General features: G+C 39.6%; 1 protein-coding gene across 15 annotated transcripts in view; it reads left to right on the top strand.

The window, feature by feature from the left end:
* SOX5 (SRY-box 5) overlaps positions 1–19,599 on the top strand; it is a 641,654-nt gene that overhangs the window by 568,773 nt on the left and 53,282 nt on the right. For all 15 annotated transcript variants that reach the window (XM_017804823.1, XM_017804827.1, XM_017804821.1 and 12 more), the window contains one exon: positions 11,518–11,664. In XM_017804823.1, the coding sequence (XP_017660312.1) occupies positions 11,518–11,664 (147 nt within the window). The remainder of the gene's footprint in view (positions 1–11,517; positions 11,665–19,599) is intronic.

The following is a 19,599-nucleotide window of genomic DNA, read 5'->3' as shown; positions in this document are numbered from 1 at the left end:
CGGTTTTGGACAAGCAGATCCATCTCTATGTTATAAAAAATTCCATAATTCCATACTAAAAATTGGTGTGAAGTGGACAGTTTTTGAAAAGCGCTGTTATCACTCAGAAGTTTCATGTCTTTTTTTTTTTTTTTAATTTACTTAGTGCCTCAAAGAAAGTTGTGAAAATCAACTTTAATGTTGACATGGGTGGATCAGATGTACTGATGGATTATAGAGCTTGTTTCTATTTAAATAGTGTTAATACAGTGCACATCATTGGCTGTGGAATGTGTGGCTATGTGGAATTCTTTGAGAGATGAGTTAGAGGTTGCCGCCCTGTTGCCAATGAAGGGCATCCTTTTAGCCTCAGTGACAGGAATTTGGAGGGATGTATTTCTGCATTCACCCTGTCTAGTCTTAAGAGCAAAATGGTGAAGAGTTAAAGTAGAGAGGGGACACTTCCATAGGGTAACCCCAGGTAAGCTGGAAGAGTCTGGGACTCAACAGCTTGCATCAGGGTGGAAGTGGAGAAATGTGGAGAAGGTTGCATTTCCCACGGTCAGATTGATGCTAAGAAGTGGAAAGCTCACTCTTGGTGTGGGAACATGAAGGGCTCCAGCAGCTCTTTGTTACCCACATGGATTGGTGAAACTGGAAGCAACCATCGTATTCCTCTTGCTGAATACGGAGTTCCAAAGTTCATCCCGTAAGTTCTTCCCGTGCTTGGGTGATGTATAGCATGTGAGGGAACATGAAAGTTAAAGATGTAATTCCCTTTGACCTTTAGTCATGTTGTTGTGCCTACAGCTTCTTAAACCCCGAGTACAGCTTGTGCCAAAAGAGGAATGTTGGCGTGAGTTTCAGGTCAGATTTAGGGCTTTTCGTGATGTCCGACCATGCAGTATCATTGGACTTTAGTGTTGGAGGTTTCATTGTAGTGAGAGTCAGAGACTGAGGGATTTCAGATGTTTTCAGAGACCACTTTTGGGGGAACAAAGTCTCTAAGAATTAAGAACTAAACTTCTGTACGTGTCCTAATGAAATATGCAAAGTGTCACTCTTCCCATTACATCAGTGTAAGCATGGAAATAGTGAGATGAACCAGAAAACAGCTTCTTATGTTATTTCCTGAGAAGTTTGCCAAAGCTTCACAGAGGTTTCAGGCTTTCTGGAGTTTTATGGGCTCCATTGGAGGGGGAGTTTTACTGACCACACCCATTTTTATCATAAAATCAAAGAATAAAAAGATTGAACAGCTATTGAATTGTTTCTACTACTTCATTTTGTTAAAGGAGGACTTTTCTGTAATTAATCAAACTCCAAAATAATGGAATTAATTGAGTGCTTTGCTACTCTCTCAGCTCTTCTCAGCAATTTTGTTACTAAATAATGGCACTCCCCTCCACATACTCTAACATCTCCTCTTTTTAGGCTATCATCTCCTAACCTCAAGCATCCCAGTTTAACAAACTTGCATTTGTGTTTTTAAGCATCTAAGTTATCCAGTTTGTACAATGGGGCTAGTTTAAAGTTAGGCACTCCAATGAGTTTGAAGTGGGTAAGACTCACTGTTGAGAACATTAGGAGGAGTCTGACCAGAATGAAACTCAGCTGGTTTCTGGTTTGGAACACAAATTCGCTCTAATTCAGTGAGGCTCAAAATATTCTGGTTCAAAGTTGGGGCAATTTCTATGTCTGTGGTTGGAATTACAGTTTCCTGCAGGTCTAGTAAGTTTGAGTGACCTTTTCTGCAAGCTTTGGCTTTAATACTACCTAGAAAACAAACACTATTTTAGAATAGGGGGATTCCATGTGGGTTAAAGCTGAAGGAAAGGTACATGTGAGCTGGAGCTTTCCACAGTTCTTGTCATATATTCTGCTTTTATGGAAAGGGATCACAGTGCGCTGCCGGGAAGGACAACTGGTGCCCTGTACTGATACCACGACTTCACAACAGGATCTCAAAGAATGAGGTAGGACTTGTTAGCTTTCTGGAGGACTTGGGGAATGAGCATGTAAGCCAATGAACATGAAAAATTATATGAGAGGTAGATGGATGTCATTGAACTTATTTGAAAACTTGCATTGCAGGACTGGCGTTCTCCCCCCAGTTAATAACCTTGCTCTACTTTCTCTACCCCCAAAAATAAAATAACTGATGCACCTGAATAAAGATGCCGTGTCACATCCTATTAGTTCTTCCTGCTAAGGAAAAAGGGAAGGAGAAAAAATGTCTTCAGAAGTATTCTAGGAATCAATTTGTTTCAATTTAACTCTCAGAATAAGTACGGATCCTTTTGCGGGTCAAATGCTCCATCCATCACTGGTCCCTCCCTTTCAATATTCTTCTTCTACCCATACTTCATCTCTGTGTTTTCTTTTCTGAGAGGCTTGGCACAAGGGAAGCAGCTCAAATGCTTCCCTTTAAGGTATATCTGAGGTATAGAAATATATGTCTTTCCTCCCTACCCAAGCTGGAAGAGAGTAGCCATGGCTCTCTGAGCCTGTGAAAATGAGCTGTGTTGAAAGTTGCTTATGATGGACTAAGAGTTTGTCACTCTCTCTCTCCTGTGCCTTTATCCAGACCCTTTGACCACATAATACAGCTCAGTTCAAAGAGCAAATTAAAATTTTGAATGAGCTGATTGGATGTCACCGAGCTCCTGTATGCATCAGATAACCAAGGAACAATGTTAATTTATACCTCCAAGGACAACAGATACAATCATATTATTCTTTAGGTTCAGAAATATTCTTAACTAAAGACTAAAGGCTAGGAAAGTACAAAGACTATACAGTGTTAAAGTATAAAAACTATAAAGACTAGAAAGGATCTGTTTCTCATTTCACTCTTTGATATCATAATTAACGAAGGAAGATATAATTATGGGGGAGCTTTAGAATATATACAGCAAAAAAAGTCCAAGTGTAAATTTTTACATTTATTTCTTGTCCCTTCCTACAAACAAATTTGTCAACGTTGCGCTGTTGCTTCTGGTAGGTGATTATCCTGTTTTTGCTACATTTAGGGAGGGACATAATTATTTTAGGACTCTCTTCTTGTCAAAACTTGTCACAAAAGAGTTTCTAGAGCAGGCTGAATGCTGTGGTCCACACGTACTGCAAAATACCTATTTCACTACTTTATTCCCGAAGAAGAGGAGGGACAAGTCACTGAAGAATCTTAGAATCATCAAGATGTAAGAACCTGATGCCATATCAGCATTCAAGTCAGCAAATCCATGTTCTTAAAATAAGAAATGTGGTTGACCTTAATCTTTCTACTACGAGCTCTGCACTCAACTTCAGGAGAAATAGAGTATTCAGATTTGAAGTAATTAATTCAGTATCAGTCCTAAAGCAGGCACAGAGTTTTCCTGACTTAATTCCCTGTTGAATACAACAACTTAAAATGCAAACAGAAAATCTATAAATAAAAACTGGAGAAAGAGTTGCTTAAGGAAATGTGTATAAAATAGTGAAATGCCTTAATTATAGCCCGGCAATCTGAAATATATAGAACCTTATTTACAGTAATTCTGCTGGCAGTGTTTGCTTGTTAACTACTCTAGTCACTTAATGGATAACAATGAATGATTATATACAGTACTAGTCAAGTAAAGCAATGCAGTATGAAATAAGTATTTTGTCAAATGACCACTCATAGAATTTTGGTCTCTTAAATGAGAAATTATACTTACTGAAGTCAGGTGCTCTGAGCTAGTTGCCAAAAATCTGGATATGTATTAAAAAAAAAAAAAGAAAGCTCTTGGGAAACATACTTGTGGTAAACAAATAGGCAGTAGTGAGTTTTTTCCTACAAGAGTATAATGTCTGGGCCACTTTACTGACTTCAGGCTTCTAATTTGCAAAAGCTGTACTGGAGCAGCAGTCTCCATGTGGAACCTTCATACAAACACTTCATCTTCATTACAGAATAGTCAGCTCTATTCTGCATTACAGAATAGTCAGTGATAAAGGGAATGCAATTTATAAAACGAACGCCCCTTCTTAAGTTACACATCGCTGTTGTTTGTTGGTATTCTACATTACCACTGACCATCTTACTGTATAATCCTTGAAGAGTATGCTGTCAAAAGTATGTCCTTACGTTAAAGAAATTATTTTACCTTTTTTTCTAGCAGAAGAAGTTCCATTGGCATAAAAATAATTAATGGTAGCAAGAATACATTATAGTCTGGTGCTGCACAGCAAACTATAGGAATAAATTGTTGCCAGCTTATTTTTTTTTAAATATTTTAAAATATGTAAAATATTAATTACTTTCGTTGAAGGGGACACTGTTCATCTGCAACATTTCATCCAACAAGCTTTTTCCAGAAGACATTATCAAATTTCCTCTCCAATATGCATTCCATATAGTCACTCTATTTCAATTACTGTCATATGGTGTGAACATGGTATGTATGAATATGTAGGCCACTTGGGCAGTTTTCCAGTTAAAATCTCTTCATTTGTAAAGAGCAGGCAATCTTAAACACACAGTTTGCAACGATATTTTATCACAGAAACTAACAGATCTTATTAGCTTGTGATAGGAAGTGTCTATTGATAAGTTCCTACAGTTACATCCTGTAGAAGGATTGTCTTCTTGTTAAGGCATGGGACAAAGGAGCCATGAGGTCTAGGCTCTAATCAGGAGTTTCCTACAGTCTTCCTGTGTCACCAGGAGCAGTCAGTTGATGTCACGGGTGCTGGTTCTCACCTTGGTAATATTTGAATAGCATTTATCCACTGGCAAAGTTAAAGGCTGCTTTTCAAGGAAAACTGAATTGCTTAACATTTGAGAATGTTGAGGTTAGTGTCTTTCCCATAGAAGCTACTATAAATACAAATATAGTTCTGCTTTAGCTAAAATGTTTGTCCTATCCATCAAAATTACATCAGTTTCTAAGAAAACTCAAAGAGCTTTGTACCTTCATGTTTCACTTTATCCGCTGTTACTGTTCTACAAGCAAAGCAGTCATTGTTTTTAATGTACTGCACTAGAAGTCTTTATTGCTTCAGATGCAAACTTAAAGCTCATTCAGGTTTTCAGTGACCTGGACTCCAGCCTTTTTTCTGGATGCCAGGGATCCCCAGTTGGTCATACCATGGAAGTTCCAAATAAGAGAAGAACTAGTGCATTCATCCAGGCACGGGCAAAGCGGTCCTGTTGACTACAGTGAGATTATTCTCAGGAATAAGGGCTGCAGGCCTGGAATCCTAGAGATCAGCTACCACAATCATATTTTATGGAGACTTGTGGTTACTGATTCTAAAAGTGATGTTTTTTCTAATATGAGAGAGATGGTGGTTACAAGGCTGCGCTTGTAACTTGCTTGCAAGAAGTGTATAAATGAAGCCTTGTTCTGTTTGTGAATGCTTCACAGTTTTTCTAATGAGAACTTGTTTTTCTACATGTTTCCTTCTAATTCTCAGGTTTTTTAAGGCTAGAGGGACTATTAGATTGTCTAGTCTGACAAAACAAGATGTAAAATATTATTGGGCATAATAAACTCCTTGTTTAAAGTTCATCTTCCTAAAACACATCTGATCTTGACTGAAACATCAAGTCGAAATTTCTCTAGGCAGTTCCTCCAAGTGTTACCAATGCTCTCCGAATAAAAGCAATACATTACTTACCTATTAACTTTCCAGGTCTTAACTTTCAAATATTTATTACTGTTCCTTGATACATGATTTACTTACCTGTCTTCCTCCCTTAGGCTAAATACAGAGCATAGCGAGGATGGGAGTTTTCAAAGGAAGTTAGCTGGTTTCTGTGGCCATGGGAAAGAACAGTGTAGCTTTTCAACATTTAGTGTATCTTCTCTAGTCTCTGCGTGGTCCACAATTTTGAGATGAATTCATCCAGCTTGCTATTTTTTGCTTGGTGAATAAAGGAAACACTGGTTCAGGCAAGGTCCTCTGCCAGAGAGTCTCTCTGCACCTTGGCACTGGGAGCCAGGGCAATTTCTAGTAGGAACTGGGTGTGATAAAGGCAAATGGTAGGTAGAACAGTAATAATTCTCCAGCTCTGTTAAGAATTGTAAAGAACAAAACAAAATAAAATAAAACCAGAAATAAACCAAAATACTGTCAGTACATCTCAGGATCTTAACCTCTATTGTTATTATCTGAAATTATCCCAAAGTGAAAGCTAACAATTTCACCTTGCAATGGGTTCTTTGGGCAAGGTTTTAAAGCAGGTTATTGACTTTGTGTTCAAATATTATCTTTTTTTTCTTTCTGAAAATCTCCCAGTTGATGCAAACAAATGGCACCTTAAAGCCTTTGCTGAAGTTTAAATGTACAAATTAGCATGTCCCTTTGAAATGTTTGACTAACAATCTTTGAAGGAAACTCAGACAAAGAAAAGATGAAAATCTGGCATTTGTTCATTTCAAGTATGTAACGAGAAGCTAAATGAAGAACTTTTTTCATGGAATATCTAGAAGGCATTGCTACCAATCACTAATGAGTGCAGCTTTAATTCTAATTTCTGTAGTTAAGTTTTTATCTATGTTGCCAGTATCTTTTAAAAACTATCTTACAGTAGGATATACGTAAAATGCTTGTTTAAAATGAATTCCTTTTTCTTCCTAATTCCTCATGTCCTTTTTTTTCAATTAAAAAAACACCTGAACAGATCCAAAATTAATTCTTTCTGCAGTCAAACACTTCTCATGCCTTATATAAGCATAAATTTTAAGGTAAAGAAAATTAAATTCATGTATTCCGAGTGAGAGAATCTCATTTTATACCATATTCCCCTCCAGATTATGCAAAAAACAAAGAACAGGGCCATTCATGTGTATATTTTTAATGATGGTTCTCAGAATGACAAAGAAATTGAAGTGTTGGATCAGTCAACAGTTCAGACACTCAGGCACAGTGGTTTGTAAATTCATCGCTGTGGTATCTTCACTGAAAAGCTAGTTTATATCAGAAACAAATTTATTGCAGTAACTGATTCGGTTTCCAGAGCCACCTGTCTCTGTCTCTCTGTGGTTTTTTTAATAACAGCTCTTAATCTCTACTGTTCACTAATAAAAATATTTTAATAAGAGATAATACTGTAATCCAAATGCCTATAGATGCTTGAATCAACTATCTCTGCCTATGTAATTGCTAGCACTTTGTTCAACCCTTTTTAAAATTGCTATTAAATCTCATTCTCATTTTCTGTATTAATAGAACAAGAATTCATTTTTAGTGTACCCTCCAAGCATTAATGAGCATTGTTAACATGTAACAACAATGCCCAAGGGGAAAGTTTTCAAAGCTGGCCTAACCTTAAGGCTTTGCTATTGATGTACTACAGAGTCATCAAGCCAAGAGCTCTTAGAGCTAGTCCATTTTGAGAGTTCAGCTGAATATTTCTGCTTAATATATTGGAAGAATTTTAAATGGTTTGGGTGGTGACCTAGGGAGAAGGGGGATTTTTTGTTTAATAGCTTAAGAACAGAGGGGCAACATTAAAAAATTAACGATACCTCCTGCTCATTTTAAAGCGTATCACATTGTGCTTTTGTTCTGATGATTTTGCTTCCATACAGATTTTCATAAGAGGTTAATGAGAAAACATTAACAAGGCATGCAATATTGCACATGGGCAGGGGAGCTGAAACATAGTCATTTAGTTATAAACAAACAATAGATGTTACTTTTTAATTGCTTTTTCAGAAGCCCAATTCTACCTTCCTGAAGAAGTATTATCTATCTTATTAAATTCAGGATATTATCCTTATTTATTATGTATAGCAAAAATGAGCCTGCCTAAAGCAGTAGTGCTTCACTGATTCCAACTGAATGCCTTGGTCACAATAAACCCTATAGATTAAAAGTCCTATATGAGTTGTAGTGGAGCAAAATGACCTCCTGGAGTGCTAGAATTTGACACTGAGTCTTTAGGTTAGCTAAAGGTAGCAGAAATGGCTTCAGGGGTCTCTGGGGTAAAGGAAGAGGCTCAAGAACAGCGTATTACAGCAGTGATACAGAATAACATCATTTTCATTGCACTTTTTGAGATCTTGGTTTCATTACTGTGAAGGGTATAAAGGTGCATTTCAGGTAATGGTTGAATGTTTCGACAGAGATCTATTCATACACTGTTCCAAAATCTGAAACTCTAGTGGAGAAGCAGGGGTAGAAATGTTCTTTTGTTTGAATTCAGTTTGTCTATGAAATGAATATATAAATTGTTGTCATTTAGCTGTCTTGTTTTGCAGCACTTGGTCACACCATTGCCCTTTCCTTGGGTATAAGCTAAAGGTCATCATGTCCTAAAACAACTAAATATGAACAGACAAGTTCAATAATGTTGAAGCTCAAAATTATTGACAGTCCAAGAAATGTGCTGCATTTTGTATATTTCTCTCCAGTTTTTAAATTCAGGGAATAAAGGGGCAAACTTACTGATTAAATAGGATTCAGACCCTTGCAATTTCATAACCTCATGTTTTTCAGTTTAAAGCCGGGCCTTATACTGCTTTTTCTGTAGAATTATTGGTCTCTGTTGCAGGAAGGAACTTTCAAGAGGGTACTCTAACAAGGGACCTCTTATAAAATTTTATTTAATGTTTGTTTTTAATTCTCAAAATAAATTAAATAGAGTTGCGGTGTTGAATCTGATAACAGGAGGACAGAAGTTTTTACAAAGCATGAATGAAGGCTTTATAGATTTTTTTCCACCCCTCCTTCCATGTTACTCCACACTGTACTGTGTGTTTCATTCTCTTCAGGTATATCTGTCCCTCAACTGAGAAAACGGTATGCATTTGACATTCCATATATTCCATTTATCACCTGAAAATATGGCTTTCTCCTGGGCTGTTGCATAGGGAAATTCATTCCCAGTGCTTATTTAGTCATTTTCTGCTTTCCATGCATTGTGAGAAAGATGGTTGATGACAGTACTGTAGGGAGGAACCACGGCTTCCAACACATTTCTCAGGGAGCACTAAGGTGTAAGATGTGCAGATTCTTGGACACCGTGTTGTGCATCTATTTCCTATAGTTTAGTTCTCCTGATTCTGTCTTTGGACCTCAACAGAAGGTTGAGAGGTATCTTTTCAAGATATAGATTCATTTTGAAAAGTCTTCCCCAAAATTTCTCACAGAAACTTCTGGAAAGCTCAGTCTTCAGAAAGCCAGTCCCTGTATGGTCTGTCAGTGCTCTCCAGTTGGTTCAGGACTGCTAAGTGTCCAAACTATGTTATTTTTACCTTTACATGTGGCCTAGACATGCTATCTGATATCTAATATATAGATTAGCAGCAAGCTTGAACCTTTCCTTTCTAATGACTGTTTGACTTTCTTTTGCCTTTTTCCTGTAGTTGCCTCAATTTGTTTTGACATTTTTTCAATAGGGAGCAAAAGAAAAAGAAAAGCTTTCTCTAGACCTGCTCTGTCACCTCCAGAGTCTGGTTATGTTTGAGTTGTTCCTGAGTCATGTATCCTCTTTCTTAAACAACCATTGCCCTTCTGATGTATTAATTCATACATAATTCTGGCTTGGTTTTCCTTGAACTCCCTGCTGCAGTTCTTCTCTGGTTCACACAGACACTTGTTCCATTCTCCCTGCTGGATTTAGTCTTCTTTAAAAAGAATGAATGGATATGAGCTTCAACTGATAAATACATGCATTTGAATCTGTGAGTGATTTGTGGCTGGATTGTTTTTGATGAATTTTATCTCTGGCTGATTTGCATCTATTTGGCTCAGACTCGCTGGGAGTAAGATATAGAATAAATTAATAAATAAATTTGAGGAAAAGGAAAGGAGAGAATGGATGAATGAATGGATGATAAGGAAAGAGAGGGAGACTAAACAGAACGGGATGGATAAATGGTGATTAAGAAGAATAATAAGGAACAAGCAGTGATCAAAGTAGGGAAAAGAAATAAAAAATAATCAAAACTGAAAAGAATAGAAAGTGTGAAAATTATAGAAAGCGTGAAAAAGAAATAAGTAAGAACTTGGTGTCTGATTACACAAAAGTAGCAATGGGCTACTTTTAGTTATGTGAAGTATGTACACCAGAAAAGGGAAAAGTTTGTATGGGGAACCACAAAACAATGTCCAGGGTCGCCAAGATTCACAGCAGTAAGTCTTGCCCATTTGATCAAGTTAAGTGTTTGCTATGGGGCTTATATACACTGAACTCACTGTAGCAATGTCTGTGTATCTTTTGCATGGCTCCGTGTGGATTTCTCCTGTAATGAATCCTCATTTTCCTCTTTCAGACTTGCTGGTTTGGATTAGCATTTCTTTGTGCCCTCCAATCTGACCTCTGTTCTTTTATCAGCATATAAAATTAACTGAGAAACAACAGCAGAACAGCTAAGCACTACTAAAAAGACTTCTTAGACTTAGTCACATTGAAGCCCCCTTGTTTTTTCACATCCAGTTCAATATTCCTGCATGTTGTCCCTTGTCACTGTCATCTCAGAAGCTCTGTTAGCACCTGCAGGCAGAGAGCACCTTCATTCAGTGTTACACATCACAGATGCACTGCACAGCACTAACCATACATAGCGTGAGTCTTTGAAACTGATACTGTGGCTGAGGAGGGAGAGCCTTTGTTACTGCACTGCCTGCTCTCTTGGGCACCTGACTTTGGAATTCCTCACTGTTCACAAAGCAGCAACAATTGCTGCTTCTCCTGCCCCCATGTTTATTTTTTCCATGTTTTATTTGGAGGTCAAGGGAGCTCCCAGGCACTGCTTTCTCACTGCTTTTGACCTCCGTCCAATAAACTCTTACTGTAGTGCTAAACTTTAAACAGATGACTGTGATTATAAGTATTCACATGTTAATAATGAAATATGTGTTTAAAGTGCCTTACTGGTTTAGTTTTGAAGAGAAAAACATTTCCATGGTGTGTCTGCTTTGCATCTATCCCAGAAAGGGTTCTTAGACTTAATTGGAGTTCCTAACAGCTAATGGACAGTACTTTACCATCGGTATGCGTATATTTATATTGACTCTAGTGGTTCCCCAGAACCCAACTGAGAGTGGACTCTCACAGTAAGTACTAAAAATTTTGGCATTCCCCGTTCCAAACACCTTACAGCCCATGCAAAGAGGGCAAACATAGCAAGTAAAATAAAGAAACATGAACAGAGACCATCATGTGAGTTTTGCAGGGGTTGGTGCATAATATTGGCGGAAATGATTTTATGCCTAAGTCATCTCAGGAAAGGAAAGATTGCCCAGTAGCTCAGGCAAACCATGAAGATTAGCTTTTGTTCCTTGTTTTGAATCTCTGGACGCACAGGGATGCTGGGACATTTCTCATGGTGACGTCTCTCATTCATCCCCTGAGGAATGAGTCACAGAAGTTGAGATGACAGTTCTTGTCTTGAAATATACCTGTGTTAAATAAAAAATACCCATCAGAAGAAAAATAGTCCTCTGCAGTAGGAGAAGTTTTGGAAAGATTATTCATTTATTGATGATGTCTCTCCTCTCTTCCCCCCTCACCCCAATTTTTTTTCTTTTTTTTTTTGTTTTGTTTTGTTTCTACAGCAGTTGTATGCTGCCCAACTTGCTGCGATGCAAGTGTCTCCAGGAGGCAAGATACCTGGCATACCCCAGGGTAACCTTGGTGCTGCCGTATCCCCTACCAGCATCCACACAGACAAGAGCACAAACAGCCCTCCACCCAAAAGCAAGGTACAGTACCAGGCCTGGCAGCACTGCCTTTCTGACAATGTGGGGACTTGCATGTGGTTCTTTCTGAAGGATGACTGTGAGGCTCTCAGTTGCAGCAGCTTTGTTCTCAGGATGGCTCCCTGAAATGGGAGCGTATTCGTAGTGCCATTTTTCCAGTGGGAAGACCCCAGTGCAGTAATACCAAACGACCATTCATACACAGTGTCAGTAGCAGACCACCTCAGCTGAGATCCTGTGGGTTCCCTTGCTGTGTCCTCGCTAGCACAGTTCTGTTTCTTCCATCTTCAGTAACAGGTGGCACTTCAGCCTCCTATTCCAGCACACAACTGTTGTTTCCTTTCAACGTGGAGTCTGGTTAGCAGTGTGTCAGCAAGAGATGAAAGGTTTTGGGGCACCTCATCTGTGTCCAGATTCTGTCCTGGAATAGAGCTGGAGTTTGTGGAGGAACGAGTACAGGCTAGGGGGTGATATGCTGGAGATCAGTGCCACAGAAGGGGACCTGGGGGTCCTGGTCGATGACATATTCACTATGAGTCAGCAGTGCCCTGGCAGCCAGGAGGGCCAACTGTGTCCTGGGGGCATCAGGCACAGCATTGCCAGCCAGTCGAGGGAGAGGATTGCCCCACTCTGCTCTGCACTGGGGCGGCCTCACCTTAAATATTGTGTGCAGTTTTGGGTGCCACAATATAAGAAAGATATAAAGCTCTTAGAGAGTGTCCAAAGGAGGTCAACAAAGATGGTGAAGGGCCCTGAGGGGAAGTGTGTGAATAGGGGCTGAGGTTGGTTGGTCTGTTCAGCCTGAAGAAGAGGAGACTGAGGGGAGACCTCATTGCACTTACAACTTCCTCAGGAGGGGAAGAGGAGGTGCAGGCACTGATCTCTTCTATGTGGTGACCAGTGACAGGACCTGAGGGAGTGGCCTGAAGTTGTGTCAGGGGAGGTTTAGGTTGGATATTAGAAAAAAGTTCTTCACCCACGGAGTGGGTTGGGCGCTGGAACAGGCTCCCCAGGGCAGTGGTCACGGCACCAAGGCTGACAGAGCTCAAGAAGCGTTTGGATGATACTCTCAGGCACATGGTGTGACTCTTGGGGATGGTCCTGTGCAGGGCTAAAAGTTAGACTCGATGATTCTTGTGGGTTCCTTCCAACTCAGGATATTCTTTGATTCTGTGAAGTCCTCAAAGCAGTGTCTGTCGTGTCATAGAACAGAGCTGAAATCTGTCCACTGAGTGATGGGCTCTGATGAATAATCTTGGTCATAGCTGGGCAGTTCAGTCCATACTCAGTTAAGAGGTCAAGCTTACAGCTGGGAGTCACACCTGTATAATGCCCTCAGTGTGTGTCTAGCTATACCGAGGGAAAAGGCGCAGAATAAGTGCAGTTGAAGGTGAGCTCAGTGTGTGCCACAGCTGAGCAAAATTAACAGATCAGCATTGAATGGCACATCTTAGGTGTTGCAAAACAACTAGGAAGAATTTAGCTGAGGAGTGCTGGGAGAAAGCGGTCCTATTTAGGTGACAGCAAGAGCTTCATAAAAATGTGTCCTTTCTTTTTGTTAGTGTCCCCTAGCATGCTGTCCATGTCCTTTATCACATTAGGAAAGGTTCCTTGAATTGACAGTAGTGTCTTGTTTTTACCCTAACAGTAAAACAGCACAGATTAAAAATAACCAGACAAATAAATAATACCATTGTCAGCTCAGTGAGATACATGTTCAAGGAATAAAAGACATGACTTGAAATCAGTAGCTGTTGTGTTAATGAGTCAAGCTCATCTGTGCTGTCTTTATTCTTTATTCTCTCCTTATTGTAGACTTTCTGACTTCCTGAAGTCTATCCTTGGCTTGATCTCTTCACTTAGAGTAAGGAATCATAAAGCTGTGCAGTGCTCGATGGTAGAATTTTTGGGGTTTAAAAAAAAAAAAAAGTTATGTCTATGGTTAACAAGAGATTTTTGTGCATTTTACAGGGGGGTTTTTGTGTGTGATTAGTGGCTTGTAAGATATCCTACACTTAAAATCCTGGTGTTGTTCTCTTGCACACAAGCAGAATGTCTGATGAGATCTAAGGGGCACAGTGTGTATTTTGTGGCAACTGCAGGATTAGAAGGCCTGCCATATCTGTTGGTATCATCGAGCATAACCATCTTAACTGGCAGCTGTCAAGATCAGCTCTGTCCTCCCTTACGTTTTATTGCTTTTTCATATTTGTAGGTGTTGCAGTGCCTTTGGCTTGCAGGTCTGTGGGAGACAAACAAAACTTACTTGCAAATTGGGAAAAAAAAATAAAAATAAAAAAGTGGGCCAAAAGGAAAGGAAGGGGGCTCCAAAAGGCTGTAAAATTGTGCAGCGTAAGCCCTGTGATGCATGCTGTTTTCAATCTGCTGTGTGCCAGTTGGAGGCTCAGAGAGAGCGCGAGAGAAAGAGAAGGGATAATGCTGAGAAATGATAGAGTGGCTGTGACCTCCAAGCTCAGCCTGGAAATCCAAGACATTGATTTCACTTAGCATTCCTGCTGAGAAATCCGGCGGAGTTCAGTTGTAATAAAAGAACAAGATTCTGTTCTAATGGTAATGGCGTATGACAGACATATCACTTTGTCTGTCCTCAGCACCAGGGAGAGGAGAATTGGAGAAAGGTCACCTGACCTGCCTGCGCTGTTGTGCAAGTGCTGTTCTGAGCTTTGAACCCCAGCCTGGAAGCACAATTATTTATAAAACTAAACGATAAAGAAACCTTTATAGAGCCTACAGTAATTAGAATAAAGCTTATACAATAGTGCAGTGGCCTGGCTCAGAAAACGTGCTGGCAAATCTGTCACAATGGCAGAAACTGAAGCTTATGTGTTGAAACTAAACACCTTCGTTTGTGTCTGTGTGGACCTTCCTTTGCTTTTTCAGAGATTGTTTGTGTTCGACATCCCCAAAAGTTTATTGTGTCTTCTGATTTTTTTTAGATTTTATTTTTCTAGCTGTTGGCAGGGAGTACCTGTCTGAGTTTTCCAGCCATTTTTTAATTATTTTTTTTTTTTCAATCCCCAGCAGCAACTTGGTTCTTGAAACTAGTTTGTGGTGGTCTTTCTCGCTGCTACTGTACATCAGTACAGATGAACACTTAATGCCTTAGACGAGCTTTCAATAAATGCTGTTTACTGAATCTCTATTTTCAGCCCACAGTTTACACTGGCGCAGCTTTGGTAATACACTCAAGTGTTTGGAGACAAGGAGACAGCCTTACCTGAGAGTGTGTCAAGCTACTGGCAAACATCTAGGTCACTTCTGAAAAGCTGTGTTTTTTTCCTCTCTTGTGTAGTGTTAAAGTTAGTGTGCTGCTCTTTGCAAGGATTCTTCAAAGTCGGCCTCAGCGGCAGATGGAACAACTGTTGGCTCTAGAAATGCTGAGAAGCATCAGGGGGAGTTTGCCAAGGATCATCCTTTAAATCTAGTAAGACTTGAAAACATCCCTGAAACTCCTCTAAGACCTTGGCAACTCCCGTTTTTGGCAAACCTTTTATCAGTGCCCCTCACCAGTGTTTGAACACTGTGCTGGACAGGCTACCCTGGCATCTTCTGTCGTCTCGCTCGCCGTTCAGCAGATGTGACCTGGAACAGTCAAATTCACTTCCGAGGTTTCTGTACTGTAACTTTTAGGAAGCCATGAGGCAGAGATACCATTATGCTGTGCTGCACACATTCTGTCAAGTTTTGGTTAGGAAACTGAGCTGGTGTCGTACATTCTTCCAAGAAGAAATCCGTGCCAGAAAAATTGATTTAAGAAACAGAGCTAGTGGAGCCTGTCCAAAAGAAAATGCGTGTGTCTTGCGGAAATGGATTTTAACACAGCTTCTTCTTGAGCAGTTTTAAAAACAGCCGGTATGCTAATCATACCATTCAAATTTACCAAGGCCTCCTCCACAACCCGTTTGAAAGGCAACTATCTTTGAAGTTTGCCAAATTGTGCTGGATTTCCAAAGTCTGTCTTAAGCACATTTTGCCTTTGATCGTGTAAATGCTTGCGTGCTGCTCTGTTGGGTGTTCAAGGTGGTTACAGGCTCCCAAAGTAAGTAGGAGAGAACAGGCATAGGTGCAGATAAGAACTAGGCAGAATAACCTCCCAGCCCATCTCGTGGTTAACTTCAAGGCTCTTGCTTGTACAGGGCCATGCACAGGATTAAAAAAAAAAAAGCAATGCTATAGGGAATATGTTTATCTAAATTATGACCTTTACCCATGCTACCAGAATTCTCACGTGATAGCTACAGTCTTCACTGGCTTCAGATGAGGCGCATTATACTCTTGAATAAGGAGAGCAACATCACCCTCACTTGTAAACAGCTGGGGCCCTGTTCATTCCTGCTTTTGTTCCTTGCTTTTTACGTGGCATGTATAAATATAGCATCTAGTGCCTGCCTGATGGAATATTCTAGCCCTTTCCATGTAACCTTTCAAGTACAGTAATTCTGGAGTGAATTTTCAGTGTAGCTTGTAAACGTAGCTAAATGATTCCCTGTATTTAATGGAGCACAGTGCATTGTCTGTAGCATCTGTTGTGAAACAGGAACAATTCAGTGTGAAATGTGACAGGAGAGAATTCCTGGGCACTTTTCTTTTAACCTTGTTGTGACCTCAGCCCCAACACTACTCACAGTAGTGTCTCCATCAATGACAAGAGCACACAGATTGTCCAAATCAATTTTTTTTTGTTCTTTTCAAATACTTCTGGCAGTGATGTTACTATTTGCTCAGCAGTAGCACCTGGGAGTTGTGACAAGGAAAGGAAATGTGTTTCAGACAAGCCAGGAACAGCACTAAGCAGTTGGATATACACAGTCAGATTCTCCTCAACTGCAATATTCAGACAAATATCAGTGTGAATCTTTAACTGAAGACGGTACTTTGTTTTCACATTATCTGATCACCAAAGTAAACAGTGCATTGAAATTTTTTCATGTTACCTATGGACAGCAATTGAATTGCCTTTGAAGGGTTTAGAGTTTGCCTCTCTACCACAGCACAGACTGGCCTTAAGAAGGCCAAGACTCTCCAGAAGAACTTCTTTCATTTTTCAGGAGTATCTGATGATGATGCTGCAGCTTGTGCCACGTGCACCAACTGTGTCTTTCATCCCGTTCATAGTATACAAATGATAGAAAGGGAGCAATGTTGTGCTTACTCCATTCTCATCCAGGCAAGTTAAGCCTCGTTAGGGAACCTACAACTGAGCAGCTGTTGACTTTCTTACCAAGTACATGTGATACCAGGGACAAAATAAAGAAAAAGAGACTTTGGAAATGGGCATTTTAATTCAGACACACCACAGGAAAAATCTGTAAAGTTTTATTAGGAAAAATAAGTAAACTATTTACTATAGGTAGCTGGTTGTGGATCTTCCGTCACAGTCAAAACTGATGATGGAACTACACTTCCCAGTTTTGGTAAGAATGTTTTCTTGATTCAGGATAAAAATATAGTGGGGAAAAAAAAAAAGAAACTATCTGAAGGGAAGGAGAAAGAAAAAGCCCCCCTCCCAGAGGAAAAAAAAAAAAAAAACAAAAATAAAAATAACGCTCATTTATATGATATTTGTGATTCTCCTTCAGACAAATTGTTGACTTAAACATCATTTTAGATGACTACCCTAAGCAGCCCTGTTAAGTTGGGTATATTTGTCTCCCTTTCCCTCATTTCTCTCTTTTGTATGATAGTGCAGAATGTGAAATTTTATCCTGAGGAGATCTTGGGGAAGACATTAAGCTCCGTTATGTACATAGATACATCAGCTCACTTGCCACATCACGCTATGACTGCGGCAGAAGCCCCAGTGATAAGTAGACATACAGATTCCTTGTGCCCTCAGAGCTGCCATTTTTGAACATATTTAAAGGAAAATATTTCAGTTCTGAGGATGATACTTGCATTGCTATTCAGATGCAGAAGGATACTGGTTTTTCCTCTTCATAGCACTTCTTTTTATTCAGCATTAGCAAATATTTTTGGAGACATGAACCAGTTGTTCTGCACAGCACAGTGAACTACTTCAGCTACAAAGAGGACAGATGTGTGATAAAGACCTATCATGGCTGTATACAGGTGATCAAAGGGTGTGATTGTGTTAGATAGGGCCAAATCCTTTTCCCAGAAGAGTAGAGAAAAGAAACCTATGTGAAACTTTCCCATTGCACGTGTTAGGTGTCATATTCTCATGGCAGTTACCATCCTCTTTATTGGCAGAAGAGCTCAGCAGGTGCTGAATGCCTATTCAAGCAACAGGAGGTTAAGACATCCTTATTTTCATTGAAGGCAGTACTGAGGTATTTTAGAGTGAAGAACAAGAGTTCTCCTAAAGTGGTGTAAGACACGGTGTCCCTGATAGAACATCGAGCCTGTTTTTACAGAAGTTTTCTTTCTTAAGATTTGCAAGCTCTTCTGTTTTTGAGAGTTTCCAGTCTGGACACAATTCTTTATATGCCACTGATTAAAAAAAAATCCTTGTTAAATTTATCTATTAAGGTTTTCAGCACTGGAATAACAGTTAGCACTAGAATATTATAAATCAGAACATTCAAAACATTTTTTCAGTGATTACATTTCCCAGTTCCCTTGTCAGTGCATTAAACAGGTCAGAAATTGCTGTAAGATAATTAAGGAAAAGTTACTAGTACAGATGCAGTGATGTATCAGCTGTAAACTGAGACCTCATCTGCCTTATCTGTGCTATTCTACATGGCACTATGCTCCCTCTTTAGTACCCCGTCCATTCTCAATAGAGACCTTGTAGCTAATAATCTCTTTACCTGGAAGCCTTTCTCATTTGCTGCCTGTCCTTTTGATCCCAAATAGTCAAATGTGAAATTTGTGGCAGAATCTTTGAAACTGTTTTCCTCTTCCTTGTTCTTCTTCCTATATGTTACATCCATGAATATAAGCAATGACTTTTTAAACCATTTGCTGTAGCACAAGAAAGTGATGGGTATTAATGCAGCTTCTTAAGGTGCTTTTCTAAAATAAGGAATGTGTCCCAAACAATAAAAGTGATGTTAATAGCTGTATCTTAATAGCAGCAGCAGTAGGGACTTACACATCATTCTGACTGCCTCCCTCTCCTCCCTGCTTTCCTAAAAATAAATTAGATATGTGGAGGGGCTCCTAGAATGTTTTTTCAGATTAGCTGTCCACAGCTCTTGTTTCCTGATATCATGTCTCTGGCAGGAGCCTGTCTCTCAAGCAGAGTTGCCAGGCTCAGTAGCCTCATTTTATAAAGAAAACTCAAAGGAAAGCATAACAAAAAGAAAAAGGGGGAAAGAAAACTCTTCAAAATCTCTGATCACAAAACAAAAGATACACAAATGAGGCAAGACTGCTGCATTTCTGAAAGAGAGGTCTTCAGAAATCAGACAGGGAGCAACAAAGGTGTAAAGCAAAGTGGTAGACAAACAGGCACTGTGTTCCTACTAGTTCACTGCTGTTCTTTGCTGCTGATGCCTTCTACAACAGGTATGAATAAATAAAATACCCCCTTTTTTCCTACATGGAAAAATTTGTGGGATGGGCAGCAGGTAGCAGTTTTCATTATCTTTGGCGTAAATGATCCACATCATTGGCTTTATACTGAGCACCGAGGTTTTACACCAGGCAGTGTTACTTTCAGGAGGCCACTACTAAAGCCAGGTTCAGTTGCAGAATCCCTCAGTTTTTGACTCCTAAACTCCTCAGTTTAGAAGTGCTGGGACCTGACTTTCTGTTTCTACCCTGCATCTGACCCTGTTGCTTAGAAATACCTGAGCATCAACTTCTCAGAAGCTGTTTGAGAGAACTGCCCACACAGTGTCAGTTGTAACAAAGACCTCGAATGAGAAAGCAGCATTTTGCAAAAAGAGGTTGGAATAGTCCCAAACAAGAAAACGGTGTCACAAAGTCAGGATTTTTTTTAATGCCACT

The sequence above is a fragment of the Lepidothrix coronata genome, unplaced genomic scaffold (genome assembly GCF_001604755.1).
Source record: "Lepidothrix coronata isolate B3197 unplaced genomic scaffold, Lepidothrix_coronata-1.0 Scaffold10, whole genome shotgun sequence".
NCBI lineage: Eukaryota > Metazoa > Chordata > Aves > Passeriformes > Pipridae > Lepidothrix > Lepidothrix coronata.
This window is presented reverse-complemented; position numbering and strand designations above follow the sequence as displayed.